This window comes from Rhinopithecus bieti, unplaced genomic scaffold (genome assembly GCF_001698545.2).
Source record: "Rhinopithecus bieti isolate Rb0 unplaced genomic scaffold, ASM169854v2 scaffold_1058, whole genome shotgun sequence".
Classification (NCBI taxonomy): Eukaryota; Metazoa; Chordata; class Mammalia; order Primates; family Cercopithecidae; genus Rhinopithecus; species Rhinopithecus bieti.
The window spans coordinates 712,351-729,036 of record NW_016803341.1 but is presented as its reverse complement, the minus strand read 5'-3'; the positions used below and the strand labels follow the sequence as shown (position 1 = coordinate 729,036).

Below are 16,686 nucleotides of genomic sequence, written 5' to 3'. Positions count from 1 at the left end.
CTTGCTTCCATCTCTAAAGGCTAGCTCGTCACTGCACTGTTCTGCCCCTCAGGCTTGTCATATATTTTGGAGATCTTTCCACATCAGTGCACAGAAAGCAGTCTTATTCTTCCAACCAAAACCCTTGAATGAATGAAAAAGTATATATATTTATTATATATAATATAATATATATATATAATATTTATATATATATACACACACACACACACACACATATATTTGTCATTGTTGTAGAGATGAGATCTCGCTATGTTGACCAGGCTGGTCACGAACTCCTGGTCTCAAGCAATCCTCCTACCTGGGCCTTCCAAAGTGCTGGGATTACAGGCATAAGCCAGTGTGCCCAGTCCGAATATTTTATACAATGTTTCCTATTGATGGACAGTTCTCTGGCATTAAGTACATTCACATCGTGGGCAGTCGCCATCACCACCATCCATCTCCAAAACACTGCCAGCTTCCCCACCTGAAATTCTCTACCCATTAAATGTGACCTCTCCATTCCTCCCTTCTCCAGCTCCTGGAAATCACTGTCTGCTTTCTGTCTCCACGACATTGACTACACTAGGTATCTCATATAAGTGGAATCACATAGTATTTATTCTTTTGTGACTGTCTTATCTTTCTGCTATTACAAATCATGCTCTAGTGAATTTCACTGGAGTTATTATATTGTGAGAATTTAAAGAAAAAGGATAAATTATATAGAGATTTCTGGCATAATACAGAAGGAACCAATGACAAGGGAGGGAAAGTGGGCAGTTGGGGAGAGAAAAGGGAAAGTTTTTTTTTAAAAAAAATCCCTATTCTTTTCATACCTTTAGAATTCTGTATCTTGTTCATATATTACCTACTTTAAAATATTTGTTTAAAATTAAAGGTAACCACTAGAAAAATATAATAGAAGATGCACAAATTCCAAGCCCTTTATTGACCCTTATCCAACAAAAATCACATCCTGTTGTGTTGTCCATAGTCATAGAACAGAAGCTGGCAGGTGGCTGGCCTGTTACACAATTCCCAGCCTCCTCTGCAATGAGGCTCGTCCATGTGGTTGAGACCCCCAGTGGCATCTGAGGGGAAGTGATGTGCCTTTTCCAGGCCAGTGCCTCCCCCTCCATGCTTTCTGTCCCCTTGCTGTGAGCCAGTGCAAGGATATGGCTGCAGCCCAGCCTCAGCCATGAAGATAGCACAACGCCCAAAGACACAGTAGAGAAACATGATGGAAGGAGCCTGGGTCCCTGAATAATCCTGTGGGGCAGAGCTACTTGCCCACCTGGAACTTGAGCTGTTACACAGGACAGAAATAAACTGTCTCATTTAAGCTAGTGCATTTGGGGATCTTTTTGTTACAGCAGCTAGTATCACTTTAACTAATATAACCCATTTGGGGTTATTGGAAACTGCTTCCAGTGATATCAGGAAAAGATTTCCAGGGAAGAAAGGAAGGAATGGAACCTAAAGTGGTGCTTGAGGCTCTTCTTGAGGCATCTGACAACACACCAGCCTCAGAGGTTTTGGGGTGAGGTGGGAGGAACATCTCCATTTTCAACAAAAATTCCTAGTCATGATCTTATCTTGTTTGGGCTGATCCCATCACCAGGCCACGGTGACAACAGTCAGGATCATGGACTTTGGCTCTCTCTTAGTCACTAACTTACATAGTCTGCCTCTGCAAATTACCTCACAGCTTAGACTTGTATTATTTTTAAAATTAGGCAGAAGCAGGGACAGGAGGTAGAAGCAAGTCTCTCCAGGGTCCCTTCCTGTCCTACGGTGTATGAGGCCAGGCCCAGCTTAGGGGGAGAACAGGACAAGGACTCAGGTCTGACTCCTTGGGTCTAGGCTTTTCCCTAGGACCTACCTGCTGGATCAAACGTTGACTTTAAGGGGTTAAATGTTGGATGCAAAAATGGCACCAGGGAACGTACCACCCACAAGCCAAGAGCTGGTTGCTAGTTTGAAGTTTCACAAGCCAGTCCTGCGAACAGATGATAGAAAAGGATCATCCTAGGATGTCAAGAGTTCGACAGGAGGTCAAATAAGATGCAGTGAACAGGCCATCCATACTGGGAATCTAGGACAGGGAGCACCGCAGCATCTTCTCACTAGACCACTGAAGCATCTCCACTTTAAACTACAATTCCTGCTTAAGACCTCCTCTGGTGTGGGCTCAGTCCATCTCTTCTGTGCCTCTGCTGAGCATAAAACTATGCAGTTTTGATCCCTTGGGACCTACTGGCTCCAACAACAAATCAGTGTGGATATGAGACTTTGAACCTTGCTTGATTTCTCAACTTGGTGAATGAAGACACGGAGCAGGTGTGGAGAAGCAATCTGGGTGAGAGGTGGCTGGACAATCCCAGAAGTTGGCTAATTTCAAAAACAGCCAGCATCTCAGCTGAACTGCCATCTGAACCTATCTGAAGTGCGGTGTAGAGCCCAAGGGAGGGGCAGAGGACACTCACCAACCGGCCTTAGCCTTCTTGGGCAGAGCAGGGCACACCCCCAACACCCAGAGGGAGGAGGAACAGCCCAGCACCACCCCCAGTCTGGCTCGCTCCCCTTCCCCTCTGCCTCCTTCCAAGCTGCTTCTCCAAACCTCCCAAGGCAGCAAAGACAGAGCCTATTTAAAACAACCTCCAGAAGGTAATTAAACAGAGCCTGAAGGGGATCCTTCTGTAAGGCAAAGAATGCCTCCATAAAACAAACAAAAAAAACTTCCTAATTTATCAGTTGGGCCAATTGCATTATACCTCACCATTAATTTTGTTACCATGGTTACTCCCAGGTAGTATGTGCCTATTGCAAGTCTATGTCGGGTGAGGGTACCCCCAATTCTACAGACTCACGAAAGAAGAGAGACTCTTCGCCTAGTTCTGCAGCATAGCACACAGCAGCAGTCGCAACTTCCCTATACACAGTTTGTTTCTATCCAGACCCGGGTTTAAATTCTAGATCTCCCACTTGCTGGCTATGTGTTTTAGGGCAATATACTTAACCTTTCTGAGCCTTCTCTTCCTCAATTGTAATGTGAGGATGTGAATACTTTCAAAGTTATTGTGAAAATTAATAATTAATTTATTTAACAAATACTTATCGAGCATCTGCTATGTGCTGAACACTGCTCTAGGTGCTAAGGACACATCAGTGACAAAAACGGGCCAAAATCTCTGCTTCTGTTGAGTTTAGAGGGTTGCACAGACAGACGAACAATATGCAACACAAACAATAAATAAGCAAATTATCTGATATGTTAGAAGGATAAGTGCTTCAGGAAACTAGGGAAAATAGAACAGGACAAGAGGATAGCAAGTGTGAGCAGGTGGAAGAGATGGAGATTACAGACATAAGTAAGGTGGTCAGGGTGGGTCTCATTGAGGTGATATTGGAAGAAACACTGGAAGGAGAGAATGAGTCACGCAGTTATCTAGTAGGAGACAGAACAGCTACTGCAAAGGCCCTGAGGCAGAAGTGGGCCTGTCTGGTATGTTTGAGATACAGCAAGGAGACTGGTGTGACTGGAGTGGACCAAATAGGGGAGAACAGTAGGAGACAAGCTCAGAGAGGACTGGGGGCTTTGCAGGCCAGGTTAAGGACTATGGCTTTCACTCTAAGTGCAAAAGGGGACCACTATAGTTTCTACTAGAACAGTGGTTCCCAACTGGGGGGGTGGATTTTGCACCCAGGGACATTTGGTAACATCAGAAAACATTTTTGGTTGTCATGACTGGGGAGGGGAAGCCAATGGCGTCTACTGGATCAAAGCCAGGCAGGTTGCTAAACACCCTCAGTACACTGGACAGCCCTCACAAAAAAGAATAATCTGGCTCCAAATGCCAATTGTGCCAAGTCTGAGAAACCGTGGAGCAGAGGAACAAACAATGTCCTGTATAATTTCACAGATTGCTCCGTCTGCTGTATCAGCAATGGACAGAGAGGCCCAGGTAGTATGGGGAGATCATCCAGGAAGCCACTGCAGGGACCCAGCCCACAGATGCATCTACAGCACTCAGTACGACACCTAGCACATCATACAAATGACTCAGCTCCTACTGATCACTTGCCTGTTCTGTGCTCCCAGTTAGGGCTATGCTGGGGCTGGCCCAGAAGGGCAGGGTGCTGACCAGGATCCCCAGAGCTTGATGCTAAGAGTCAGGGTAAGACTAGTAGGTCAGCCAAGCCTTCCCTTCAGCATCTGACAAACCTGCTGATGCCCACAGAAGACTTGGGGCACAAGTATTTTTAATCCTGCCTCTGGTGTTTGCTCTGCTATTTTCAGCAAAGCCCAAACACAGCTGACCCCATTTCCTTTCTGCCAGAGAAGACTTGCAGGATCTCTTGCATCCCAGCAGCTCTTTCTCCTAGACAGGTTGCAGACAGAAATCCATCCTGCATAGGGGCTCCAAGTAACCCATACATTCATTACCCTGGGTGCAGGGTAGGCACTTAGGAAAGGCTGGCTGTTTCCCAACCTCCGGGGAATGTGGAATGAGGGACAAGCCCCGCCACTCAGGAGCTACAGTGGTTCCCAGTAACCTGCTTACCACACTCCCCATCACTCCAGTCGCTTCTGAGCTGGTTTCTGTAATAGCACTTACTCCTCCCCAGTGCACTCTGGCACTGCCACTGACTGATCCTACCACAATACCACTGTTGTGCTACTCCCTTGCTCAACAGCTTTCAGTAGCTTCCTCTTACCCCACACAACACATCCAGCATCTCTGCCTGGTTTTCAAAGACTTTCACAATCTGGCCTGTAACCTCCAACTTCCTTCTCAGCTTTCTCTTTCTTATCTCTTTTCTCTCTGTCTCTCTCACTTACAGAAGATGTCTCTCCCATTAGACCTCAGAGGCCCAGTATCAGATCCCTGCCCCACCACATACTAGCTATGTGACCTTAGGAAAATAATGCAACCTCTCTGAGTCTCACTAAAAATTGGGTTGATATAGGTACCTACTGACAAGTTTATGTGAAGATTAGCTGAGATAATATGTGGAAAGCGCTAGTACTTATGGTGCAATAAGCACACAGCGAGCGGTGGCTCGCCATGGGGAGGGGTCTTCTATATTTAGCCCCACCCACCTCCAGCTACACCAAACTCTTCTGGCAAAGCCCCAGCACATACAAATGTACAGATCAGAGTCAACATTCAGAAACTTAATTGGCTGTGTCTATGCTTACATTTTTGCACACTGTGGCTTTGTTTTTTTAACTAATAGCTACAGTCCGTATTGGGGTTCCTAGCTCTTCAGATTTTCACCTGCTAAACCCAAAAGGTAAATTATACTCATTTTTATTCTGTCCTCAGAACCAGTGATTCATTGGTATAGCAATCTTTTTTTTTGACACCGAGTCTTGCTCTGTCACCCAGGCTGGAGTGCAGTGGCATGATCTCGGCTCACTGCAACCTCTGCCTCCCAGGTTCAAGCAATTCTCCTGTCTCAGCCTCCTGAGTAGCTGGGACTACAGATGCCTGCCACCACGCCCGTTTAATTTTGTATTTTGGTAGAGACGGGGTTTCACCATATTGGTCAGGCTGGTCTCGAACGCCTGATTTTAGGTCTTGGCCTCCCAAAGTGTTAGGATTACAGATGTGAAACACCATGCTTGGCTGGTATAGAAACCTTTAAACAAGGCAATGGTCCCTGGAGGAGAGAGCAGCCACCCACAACAGAAGACCAAACCAAGGCCATCAGAAGTGAACAAACTATTAATACATTTGCGCATACCCACTGGTAAGGTGTTGTACCTGGAAGTCAGGTTAGATGACAAACTGGGTAAAAAAAGAGAGTGTCACAAGTTAATCAGCACTGCCCACAACACCAGGACAGGCCTGCAAGCCTCGGGACCCAGTTGCAGGCTTCTGGTCCGCACACCTGCAAAGGCATCAGAGCAGGCGCAGAGCCCAAATGCAAGTGAGGACGCTGTCCAGACAGACCAAGAACCACCCGGGCCACTTCAGATGAGCAGGGTCAGCCTGGGCCAGGAACAGTCACTGTTAATTATGGATTGCCAAGCCCTCCAAGCCCTGAGCTGCCATGTCACCACTTATCCCCTCTGCTCCTGTGTCTGCGGAGGTCAGAGGAGGATGTATATTGGCTGACTGAAGCCGAGGGAGGGAAGCATTTGTGAGAGCTGGTGCGGGGGCAGCCAGGAGGCTGGGGGAAGGAAGGGAGAAGGAGGATCTGCCTCTAGGGGGCCATAGTGGCAGGCTCACACCTAGAGCACTGTGCTACCCAGCCACCAGATGGACACTGCAGGCATCACCAACATGAGCCAGAATTGGGAAGCACAGTTAGTGCCAAGCTGCCCCGCTACCCAGTTCCCCTCCTCCCCAGCTCCCTGGAGGCACATGGGGGCTTTCAGGACAGAAAACAAAAGAGGCCCGGGAAACAGGACAGGCAGCTTTAAGCTACTGAAGGGAGCAAAGAGGAGGTAATGTGGCTTCATTCCCCACACTCTGGGAGCTGGAAGGGGTCCCAAGAGGCCAACCTCAGTAAGAAAGGGGCAGAGCGGAGCTTGGGCCAGGAGCAAACACATGGTCCAGAGGCCACAGAGGCAGGATCCAACTCTCACAGGTCTGAGAAGAACACGAAAGGGGCTGGGGACTGCTTCGGCCTGAGTAGGGTGGGGTACCAGGTCACACCATCCAGGCTCTTAGGTGCTCACGGTCGGAGAGAAGTCCCACTGCTCAGGAAAGAGGAGATTGCAGCCTGCCCTCCCAGCTGACGGCTGCCCATGACTCAGCACACAGTGCACACACCTTCAGATGGGCCCCATGTGGGTAGGTACTGCAAGTTTGTCACTCTCCCAGAGCCCTGCACAGGAGCATCTGGCCAAGGTGCTGCTTCTGCTCATGCATTTGCCCTCTACTCCCATCACCATGCTCCAGTCTAGCACATTTGTCCATTCTCTCCTTCTGTAGGGTCTCGCTCCCTTGATCTCCAGTACAGTGTGTGCCTCCTTGCCTGGACCACCCCCACCTGCTCTTCACCAGCCCTGTCAGCCCTCACATCTCAGGGCAGAAATCTCTTCCAGACACCCCGAGTCTGGGAGGGTCACCCCTTCCACGGCTCTGCCATGGTATCATGTGCTTTCAGTGTCACTGCCTGGTTTCTGGTGGTGCAGACAAGAACCTCATCCAGCTTCCTACCTGCTCTATCCCCCAGGCCCTACCCTCGCTTCTGGCCCATAGTGATGGATAGAAGAGAAAAAAGGTAAGAAAAGCTATGTGTCAGCCTACGATGGCTACTATTTGACTAACAGAAGTTCCAGAATGAGAAAAAGTGATGAAAGCAATTAAAAATTTTGCCAGAGCTGAAGACAGGAGTCTTCAGATTGAAAGGGGTAATCAAGAATCCAAAATGATAAATTTTTAAAGAAACAGCATTGTGGAATTTCAGAAACAAATTTCACAGATAAAGAGAAGATCCTAAATATTTCCAAAGAAAGAAAACAGACCGCAAAGAATCAGGAATGAAACGGCATCAGGTTTTTCAACAGCTATATTGGAACCCAGAAGAAAATAGCGCAATGGTCTTCAAAAATCTGAAGGAAAATGATTGTCAACCTAGAATTTTCTCCTCAGCCAAACTGTCAATTAAGGCTGAGTGCAGAATTATAATTTTCAGACATAAAAGACTCAAAACTTTCTTCTCATTTACCCTTTTTCAGGAAGCTACTAGAAGAGGTGTTCCAACAAAATGATGAAATACACCAAGAAAAGGAAGACCTGGAACTTGGAGGTAGGCCCCAGAAAGGAAAATTTCAGGAAAACAAAGAAACTCAAAGACAGAAATCTTCAGATTGAAAGGCGCACTGAAAATACAGTCATGCGTCACTTAACAACAGGGATATGTTCTGAGAAATGCATCATTAGGTGATTTCATCATTGTGGAAACAGCACAGAGCATCCTTTCACAAACCTAGATGGGCAAGCCTGCTACACACCTAGGCTACATGGTAGGTAGAGCCTACTGCTCCTTGGCTACAAGCCTGGGTAGTATGTTACTGTACTGAATATATAGACAACTATAACACAATGGTAGATATTTGTGTATGTAAACAGTTTGTGTATATTTGTGTATAGAAACAGTTCAGTAAAAATACGGCATAAAAGATAAACGAAGGTCATCTGCATGGGGCATTTACCATGAACGGAGCTTGCAGGACTGGCAGTTGCTGTGGTGAATCACTGAGTGTGTAGTGGGTGAATGTGAAGGCCTAGGTCATTAGTATACAGTACTGTAGACTTTATAAACACTGTACATTTAAGCACGCTAAATTTATTTTTTTTTTAAATTAGCCAGGTGTGGTGGTGTGTTACTCAGGGAGGCAGAGGTGGGAGGATCGCTTAAGCCCGAGAGTTTGAGGTTACAGTGAGCTACATCGCCCCACTACACTCCAGGCCTGGGTGACAGAGCAAGACCTTGCCTCTTAAAAAAAATTTCTTCAATGAAATGAACCTTAGCTTACTGTATATTTTTTACTTTATAAAATTTTAAAGTTTAAATTTTAACTCTTTTGTAATACTTGGCTTAAAACACAAACACTGTACAGCTGTACAAAATATTTTCTTTATATCCTTATTCTATAAGTTTTCTATTTTAAAACTTTCAACTTTTTTTTTTTTTAACTATTTAAACTCTTAAAACTAGCTAAAACTAAGACACAAACAAACAGACTAGGCCTGCACAGGGTCAGGATCATCAAGACAACTCCAGGCAACAGGAATTTTTCAGTTCCATTATCATCTTTTTTTTTTTTTGGAGACAGAGTCTCACTCTGTTGCCCAGGCTGGAGTGCAGTGGCGTGATCTCGATTCACTATAACCTCCACCTCCTAGGTTCAAGTGATCGCCCTACCTCAGTCTCCCAAGGAGCTGGGATTATAAGTGTATACCACTATGCCCGGCTAATTTTTGTATTTTTAGTAGAGACAGGGTTTCGTCAGGTTGGCCAGGGTGGTCTCGAACTCCTGACCTCAAGTGATCCGCCCGCCTTAGCCTCCCAAAGTGCTGGGATTACAGGCATGAGCCACCACGCCTGACCGCCATTATCATCTTATGGAACCACTGTCATATATGTGATCCTTTGTTGACCAAAATGTCTTTATGTGGTGCATGACTGTATTGAAAGGCCGTGGGAGGGTACAGTGAGAGTGAGAGATGGTACAAAGGAAAGTATGCCAAAGAAAAATCTGAGGTAGTTATTAACTCCAGATAAAACAAAGTTGAAAAAGAGACATAATCGTGATACAAACAGTCTGACTATGCAGTAAATGTTATTTCCATAATTTTAACAACATGAAGACTGAATACGTATAGGCCCCAAAACCATGATAACTATTTCAAGAGTGGATATGGATGGGGAAAAGAAGTGTGTTTAGAGGGGTGGATGACAAGAGAGCTGAATCCTCAACTACCGTAATAGATAATCCAAAGGAACTAATTGAGAAATAGCAGTGTAGATAAGCATATTGGTCTGAAAGATAAAATATAAATTTCTATCTGCAGAACAGCAAAAAGTAGTTGCTCCTGGGGAACAGGCATGGGAACTGGGAAGGGATGGGGAACATATACTATTTTTCCTTGCAAGCACTATTTTATTTTATTTTATTTTATTGATTTTGAGATAGAGTTTCGCTTTGTTCCCTAGGCTGAATGCAGTGGCGCAGCCTTGGCTCACTGCAACCTCCCTCTCCCGGGTTCAAGTGATTATCCTGCCTCAACCTCATGAGTAGCTGGGATTACAGGCACCCACCACCATGCCCGGCTGATTTTTTGTCTTTTAGTAAAGACAGGGTTTCACCATGTTGCCCAGGCTGGTCTCGAACTCCTGAGCTCAGGCAATCCGCCCACCTCGGCCTCCCAAAGTGCTAGGATGACAGGCGTGAGCCACCATGCCCAGCCCCTTACAAGCACTTTAGTACTATTTGACTTCTTGAATTATGCACACACATGACTTTGAAAATGTTTAATGTTTGAAAAAGCTTTTGAAATAAAGTTTATGAACAAAAAGATAGACTTTGGCACATGAACCATCAGTCTCTGTAATCATTAACTACTACATTCCCTTACCCTCTCCAAAACAAAACACCACCTTCAACATTTCAGGTATCTCTAATGCGAGTTCCTATACGATATTAAAAAAGAATAAAACAACAGTATCCTAATCCTAATCCTCAACATCCTCCCCAATTTCCCACCCTTAACTTGAATTTTTGAACAGTGGTATGCTGGTAAACGTTTAATAATCCATTCTCTGGGGAAAAAGTCCTGATTTGTAGCATTTGCCAACGTCTATGGTGTAAATACTCCCATCATGGCTGATTTCCCACTGTGTTGTCCCTGATCGTGGAATTGGGAAGAAATGCCCACAATCAGCTCTTGCAAGCCAGTGCAGGCTGGCTTCACCAAGCCACTGCCTTTGGACCACCCTAGCCTTATCGGCCTCCATGCTTTCCACTGGACCTAGAGCACAGGAGAGATCTGAGCATCTTCAAAGAGCTTTTAGTCCACAGGGGTATGTACCAGCAGAAGTAGATACAGGAAAGAAGTGGTTCTGGCTGCAGGGAAGGGGTTGGGAATTTCTCACTTTCCTTCCCTTCCCCACCGGCCATGCTCCCACCTCCCACAGAGTTACCTGTTCATTGGTGACTCCTGGGCGCAGAGTTCCGTGCTTATAGTCCTCCAGCAGCTGCACAGCCTCTCTGAGACGTCTCTGCAGAAGAAAGAAAGGAGACATTGAGGGGCACAGATCAAGGGCTCCTGCAAATTTTTCTTTTGTGGGATTATATCAGTATCAAATACTGCCAGCGCAAGGCTTCAGGACTGCCCTCAGTTCATGAGACACACAAAATCACAAAGAAATACCACCTAAATGTTCTTACATGGCAGTTTAAAAAATGAAGTAGAGCTAGCTACGTGTGCTCCCATGGTCATCTCCCCAAGATATTTTGTTGAGTGAAAAAGCGAATGGCCAAGCAGTATGATGCTGTTTGTTGTACCAAATAAACAACACACACGTATCAAATAATATTTCCTATGTGAACATTTATATATGTCGATGTATCAGAAAAGTCCTAGAAGGAGAACAACCAAACTGGTGGCCGGGATTACCTCAGGGTAGGAGGAAAGGGCCAAGACTTGGCAAGGGGTATCATAAGGAACTTTAATCTTAATGTAATGTTGAAAGCTTTTAGGCCGGGCGTGGTGGCTCACACCTGTAATCTCAGCACTTTGGGAGGCCGAGGCGGGCTCATCATGAGGCCAGGAGTTTGAGACAAGCCTGACCAACATGGTGAAACCCCGTCTCTACTAAAAATACAAAAATTAGCTGGGCATGGTGGTACATGCCTATATGCCCAGCTATTCAGGAGTCTGAGGCAGGAGAATCACTTGAACCCAGGAGACGGGGGTTGCAGTGAGCCTGGGGGATACCGTAAGACTCAGTCTAAAAGAAAGAAAAAAAAAAAAAGGAAAGCTTTTATAAGGAGGGTTTTTTCCTTTCTTTTTTTTGAGACAAGGTCTTATTTTGTCAGCCAGGTTGGAGTGCAGTGGCATGATCTCAGCACACTGCAGCCTCAACAGCCCAGGCTCAAGTGATCCTCCCACCTCAGCTTCCCAGGTAGCTGGGATTATAGACACGCGCCACTGCACCTGGCTAATTTATTTTTTGTAGAGACAGGGTTTTGCCTTGTTGCTCAGGCTGGTCTCAAACTCCTGGGCTCAAGTGATCCACCTGCCTCAGCTTCCCAAAGTGCTGAGATTACAGATGTGAGCCACTGTGCCCGGCCAGGAGAACGTATTTAAGTAGCACTTATATAATTTCTTTTCAACATTTTAAAAACACTGGCAGAGATTTACCTACTAAAGTACATATGGCTACAGTAACTGATGGGGAGAAAGAGAAAAAAAGGATAAAACTGTATGATTTTTTAAGTCTAAAAGCTAAAGAGACAGTAACAGTGACAGAAGGTAGCCTTTGTCCCCACCAAAAGACTTGTGCAAGAATGTTCATAGCAGCAGCATTTATATAGCCCCAAACTGCAAATAATTCATTGTAGAATGGGTAAGTAAACAGCAATATATGCACACAATAACTATTACGCAGTAGTTAAAAAGTAAATTATGGGCCGGGCACAGTGGCTTATGCCTATATATCAGCACTTTGAGAGGCTGAGGTGGGTGGATCCCAAGGTCAGGAGTTCAAGACCAGCCTGACCAACATGATGAAACCCCGTCTCTACTAAAAACACAAAAATTAGCCAGGCATGGTGGCGCCCACCTGTAATCCCAACTACTCAGGAGACTGAGACAGGAAAATCACTTGAACCTGGGAGGTAGAGGCTGCAGTGAGTTGAGATCACACCACTGCACTCCAGCCTGGGCGACAGAGCAAGACTCCATCTCAGAAAAAAAAAAAAAAATTGCCAGGCATGCTGTCGAGTGCCTGTAGTCCCAGCTACTGAGGAGGCTGAGATGGGAGGATCGACTGAACCTGGGAGGTTAAGGCTACAGTGAGGTGTGACTGTACCACCACACTCCAGCCTGGGTGACAGAATGAGACCCTATCTCAAAAAACAACAGGCTAGGTGCAGTGGCCCACACCTGTAATCCCAGAACTTTGGGAGTCCAAGCAGGTGGATCACTTGAAGCCAGGAGTTTGAGACAAAATCCCCATCTCTACTAAAAATACAAACAAATTAGCCGGATATGGTGGTGGGCGCCTGTAGTCCCAACTACTTAGGAAGCTAAGACACGAGAGTCGTTTGAACCTGGGAGGCAAAGGTTGCCGTGAGCTGAGATCGCACCACTACATTCCAGCTTGGGCGACAGAGTGACACTGTCTCAAAAATAAATAAATAAATAAACAACAACAGCAAAAAAACAATAAGCAGACAACAGTGACAGAAGGAAGCTTATGTCAAGGCCCAGATGAGGGACCCAGACACTAAGGAAGCCCAGCATGGGGGAAGAAACCCAGTGAAGCTGCCGTGTTCCCCTTTTGATAGAGAGATGAGACTCGCTAGGCACAGGAGTGCAGAGACCTCAACATAAACCCCTTAGTCTAAAAGAAGAATGTAGCCTCAGGAAGGGCCCTCAGTAGCGCAGACAGGGTTTTCTGAACTGGCTGCCAGAGTGGGAAATGAACAGCTACCTCCTGTACCATGGCAGCACGAATAACTGCCAACACAGACAAACCAGTGAGGCCACCCTCGACCCCACAGGCCTGCATGTGAAGCACCCACATGTGAAACGCTGTGGTGGCCAGCATTGGTCTAAGCCAGGCCTGGCCCAAGACAGAACTGTAGGCAGCCAGGGGGCCAGGAACACTTTTCTTACTTGAAATGGCCTGAAGTCTGAAAAGTACTGTCCCTCCCCTTCCAAACATGGAAGGGTCTAGCAGCTCCTAGATTCTAAAGAGCCCCTTCCTGGATACTGTTCATTTCCAAAGTGGAGATAGCTTTGTGGTTGTTTTTATTTTTTTCCCCATTGTACAAGTAATTCATGCTGTTTAAAGAAAATATCAGGAAAAAAAGTGGAAAAGTACAAAAAGTAATCTTAAATCTGTAAACATATCCCTAAGATAACAACTCCAAAAGTGAGGATGATTTTTCTTCTAGACATAATACATTTAATCAACAAAATTGGATTGTGTTATTTGTTTTAACTTGCTTAAGGTCACACAAATAGTAAGTGGGTGATTTAGTATTTGAACCAAGTTTAGTCAGACCCTCACTCTGCACACCCCACCACACACTCCTTCAATACCACCAAAGCCTCCTAGTGATGCAGCGAGGCCCCCACCCCTAAGCCTGCCCCTCCGGACCTGGACAATGAATGCTCTACTTTCCAACGCTGAATGGTGAATGGCCCCGTGTTCTCATTATTTTTGCCACTCCAGGGATTCTCCTGAGTTCCTATAACAACCTGGCCAGATTCCATCTTACTTGACACAGTCATCAAAGGGAGCCCTCCTGACAAAAGAATAAATTCCAAAGAGCCCTAATCTTGGCAAAGGGCATGGGTTGAGAGAGAACGAGATCCAAGGTTCCTGCAGACAAATCTGAGGGCCCAGGACTGAAGGAAGCTGGAACCTGCCTCTGAGAGCTACAGGCTGGCCTTGGACCTTACGAAACCTCTGTCAAAGGCTGAGGGGCTGGGGCTCCAGGCCTGTGGGACAGGCAAGGCCCTAGGCCACCTGTCTGGACAGGGCCCTGAGGCCTGGCTGTTCTGGGGGCTGGTGTCCCTGCTTCAGAGAAAGGGCCTATATCACAGACACTTGGGAAATGGGAGGAGAGTCTCCCTGTTCAAACCCTTCACACGCCCCTGGACTGTGACACTCAGCAGAAGGACCCGGGTATTTGAGGGGTGGGGAAAGCTGGGAGATTGGTGGCAGGGTGAACTTTGCAGGAAGTCTTTTCAACCAGGAACAAACAGGCACCAGCTCCTGAACACAAAGGCTGTGAGGGGCCCCGGCTGGGATTAGCGGGAGGACACAGCCCAGGCTGCTGCTTCCCAAACACTACTCCATCGCCAGCCTGCCAGCAAGTGTCACCATGAGAGTCCCTCCATGTATTTGAGAGGCGTGTGGTCTCCAGAAGATCCCTCTGGAGGGGTCTGCACCCAGGAGGTCAGCTCCAGCAGCACAGAATTTGAACAGAGGAGAATCCTGGCCCCAGTGGTCCTGCCTCAAGGCCCCGCCTGAGGGGAAAGGGTGGGAAGAGGGCAGGATACCCCAATGGAGGGGAATGGGGACAGAGGGACAAGGAAGAAAAAGGGACACAAAAAGGAAAGCTGAGGAAGAGTCATCCGAAGCAAAACTCATCTTTTCTTGGAGAGACCATGCCCTGTTCACATGGGATGTGGATAAGATTACCCCTTTGTATGTGCACACCCTAGAAACATGGCGGCCATCCCCTCTCCGAGAAAACTGGGGCCAAGAGGGAAGGGTACTTCCTTGCCCAATATCACAGAGTGGGTGAGTGACACCTAGAAATCCCAGGAAACCTCAACTCTAGTTCCAAGCCATTTCCATGAGACATCCACACAGAAGAACCTGCTGTACTCATGGCAGCAACCATCTCCCAAAGAAACCTCAGCAATGCCCAAAGCCCCCTAGAACTGATGGCCTTTGAGGCAGGGCACCCCAGGCTAAAAAAAGAAATGGCCTCTTTTACTCTCAAAGCTGAGTCCAGCCTAACACAGAAAAAACAAACATACTTAGAGGAAGCAGGTACAGCTGAAACATGGGCCATTTCAAGCAAAGCAGAGAGTTTGGAAGCTCCAATGGTTATAGAACTAAAAGACTGTGGCGGGGGTGCTGGGGGGATGAACTGGCAGTGGGGCATGCAGGATAGCAGGGAGGTTATGTTCCACCATGTCTTGATGGTTCAGTAGCTGACTGTTCTCACCGGGCCAATCTTGCACTGCTGAGGGCAGGGCCATGTATCCTTACCACGGCTTGACCATTACTAGAGTCACCTCCAAGCAGTGGGTCTTGGAGGCCAAAGGTAATGGTTACATGCAGGCAAAGTCCCAAGCCTTCCTCTTGTCTTCCCTCAGCCATCCCCAACTCCATGTTCCCATCCAGCAGTCCTGGAACTCCCAGGGTTCTACCTGTCTGTGCTGCGATGGGTCCTTGGCTCCCATCAGCCAGGAGCCCACCAGAGGCCCAAAGAAGGGGAACCAGGGACATGTGGCTTTCCCTGTCCTGACCTCTAGTCACCTTAGGAGGCCGAGTGAGGTAAACTGATGCAGTTCCAGCAGCATGACAGGAAAGAAACTGATCCACCTATCCCAAGAACTTTAAAAACAACCATGGCTTCCAGCCTGGCTACCCAACTCTTGGAATTTACTCTAAAATGTAAACTTAGCAAAAACTAAGTGATATGTTGGCTGGGTGCAGTGGCTTATGCCTGTAATCCCAGCACTTTGGGAAGTTGAGGCAGGCAGATTACTTGAGGTCAGGAGTTTGAGACCAGCCTGGCCAACATGGTGAAACCTCATCTCTACTAAAAATACAAAAATTAGCTGGGCATGGTGGCACACACCTGTAGTCCCAGCTGCTCGGGAGGCTCAGGCAGGAGAGTCTTGAACCCGGGAGGTGGAGGCTACAGTGAACCGAGATCATGCCACTGCATTCCACCCTGGGCAACAGAGCGAGACTCCATCTTGAAAAAAAAAAAAAAAAAAGTAGTATGTCTAAGACTATTTTGTCCAGGAAGATAGGAAACAACCTATCTGTTACACCAATAAGTCTAATGGTTTAATGGGATGGTTATTTATGCCACAAAACTTGATTTTTAAAAATAATAAAGACTTGGTATAGTCCCAGCTACTTGTGAGGCTGAGATGGGAGGATCTCAAGCCTGGGAGGCTAAGGCTGCAGTGAACCATGATCACTGCCACTGCACCCCAAAAATTATTTTTAAAGTTATAAAGACCTCGAAATGAAAAGAATAAAAAGTTTATGTTCAATGTCATAATTGCCAAAATGTTTGCAGATGGACAAGAACTTGAAGTATATAAGGGTACTGACAATGGGGATGTTTTAAATTTAAAAATTCCTTTAAAGATTTTAAAGTTACACTATCCAGCGCTGTCTAAAATACATTTTTTCTTTTTTCTGTTTGGTTATTTTTTCCTTTTTTTTTTTTCTACAATTCATTTAAAT

At 46.4% G+C, this 16,686-nt stretch overlaps 1 protein-coding gene across 4 annotated transcripts in view; it reads right to left on the bottom strand.

Moving 5' to 3' along the window:
* SFXN5 (sideroflexin 5) overlaps positions 1–16,686 on the bottom strand; it is a 133,993-nt gene that overhangs the window by 90,883 nt on the left and 26,424 nt on the right. For all 4 annotated transcript variants that reach the window (XR_001886485.1, XM_017876725.1, XM_017876714.1 and 1 more), the window contains exon 3: positions 10,651–10,728. Coding sequence is in view for 3 of the 4 variants with exons in the window: in XM_017876725.1 (XP_017732214.1) it covers positions 10,651–10,728 (78 nt within the window). In the remaining variant the exon portion in view is untranslated. The remainder of the gene's footprint in view (positions 1–10,650; positions 10,729–16,686) is intronic.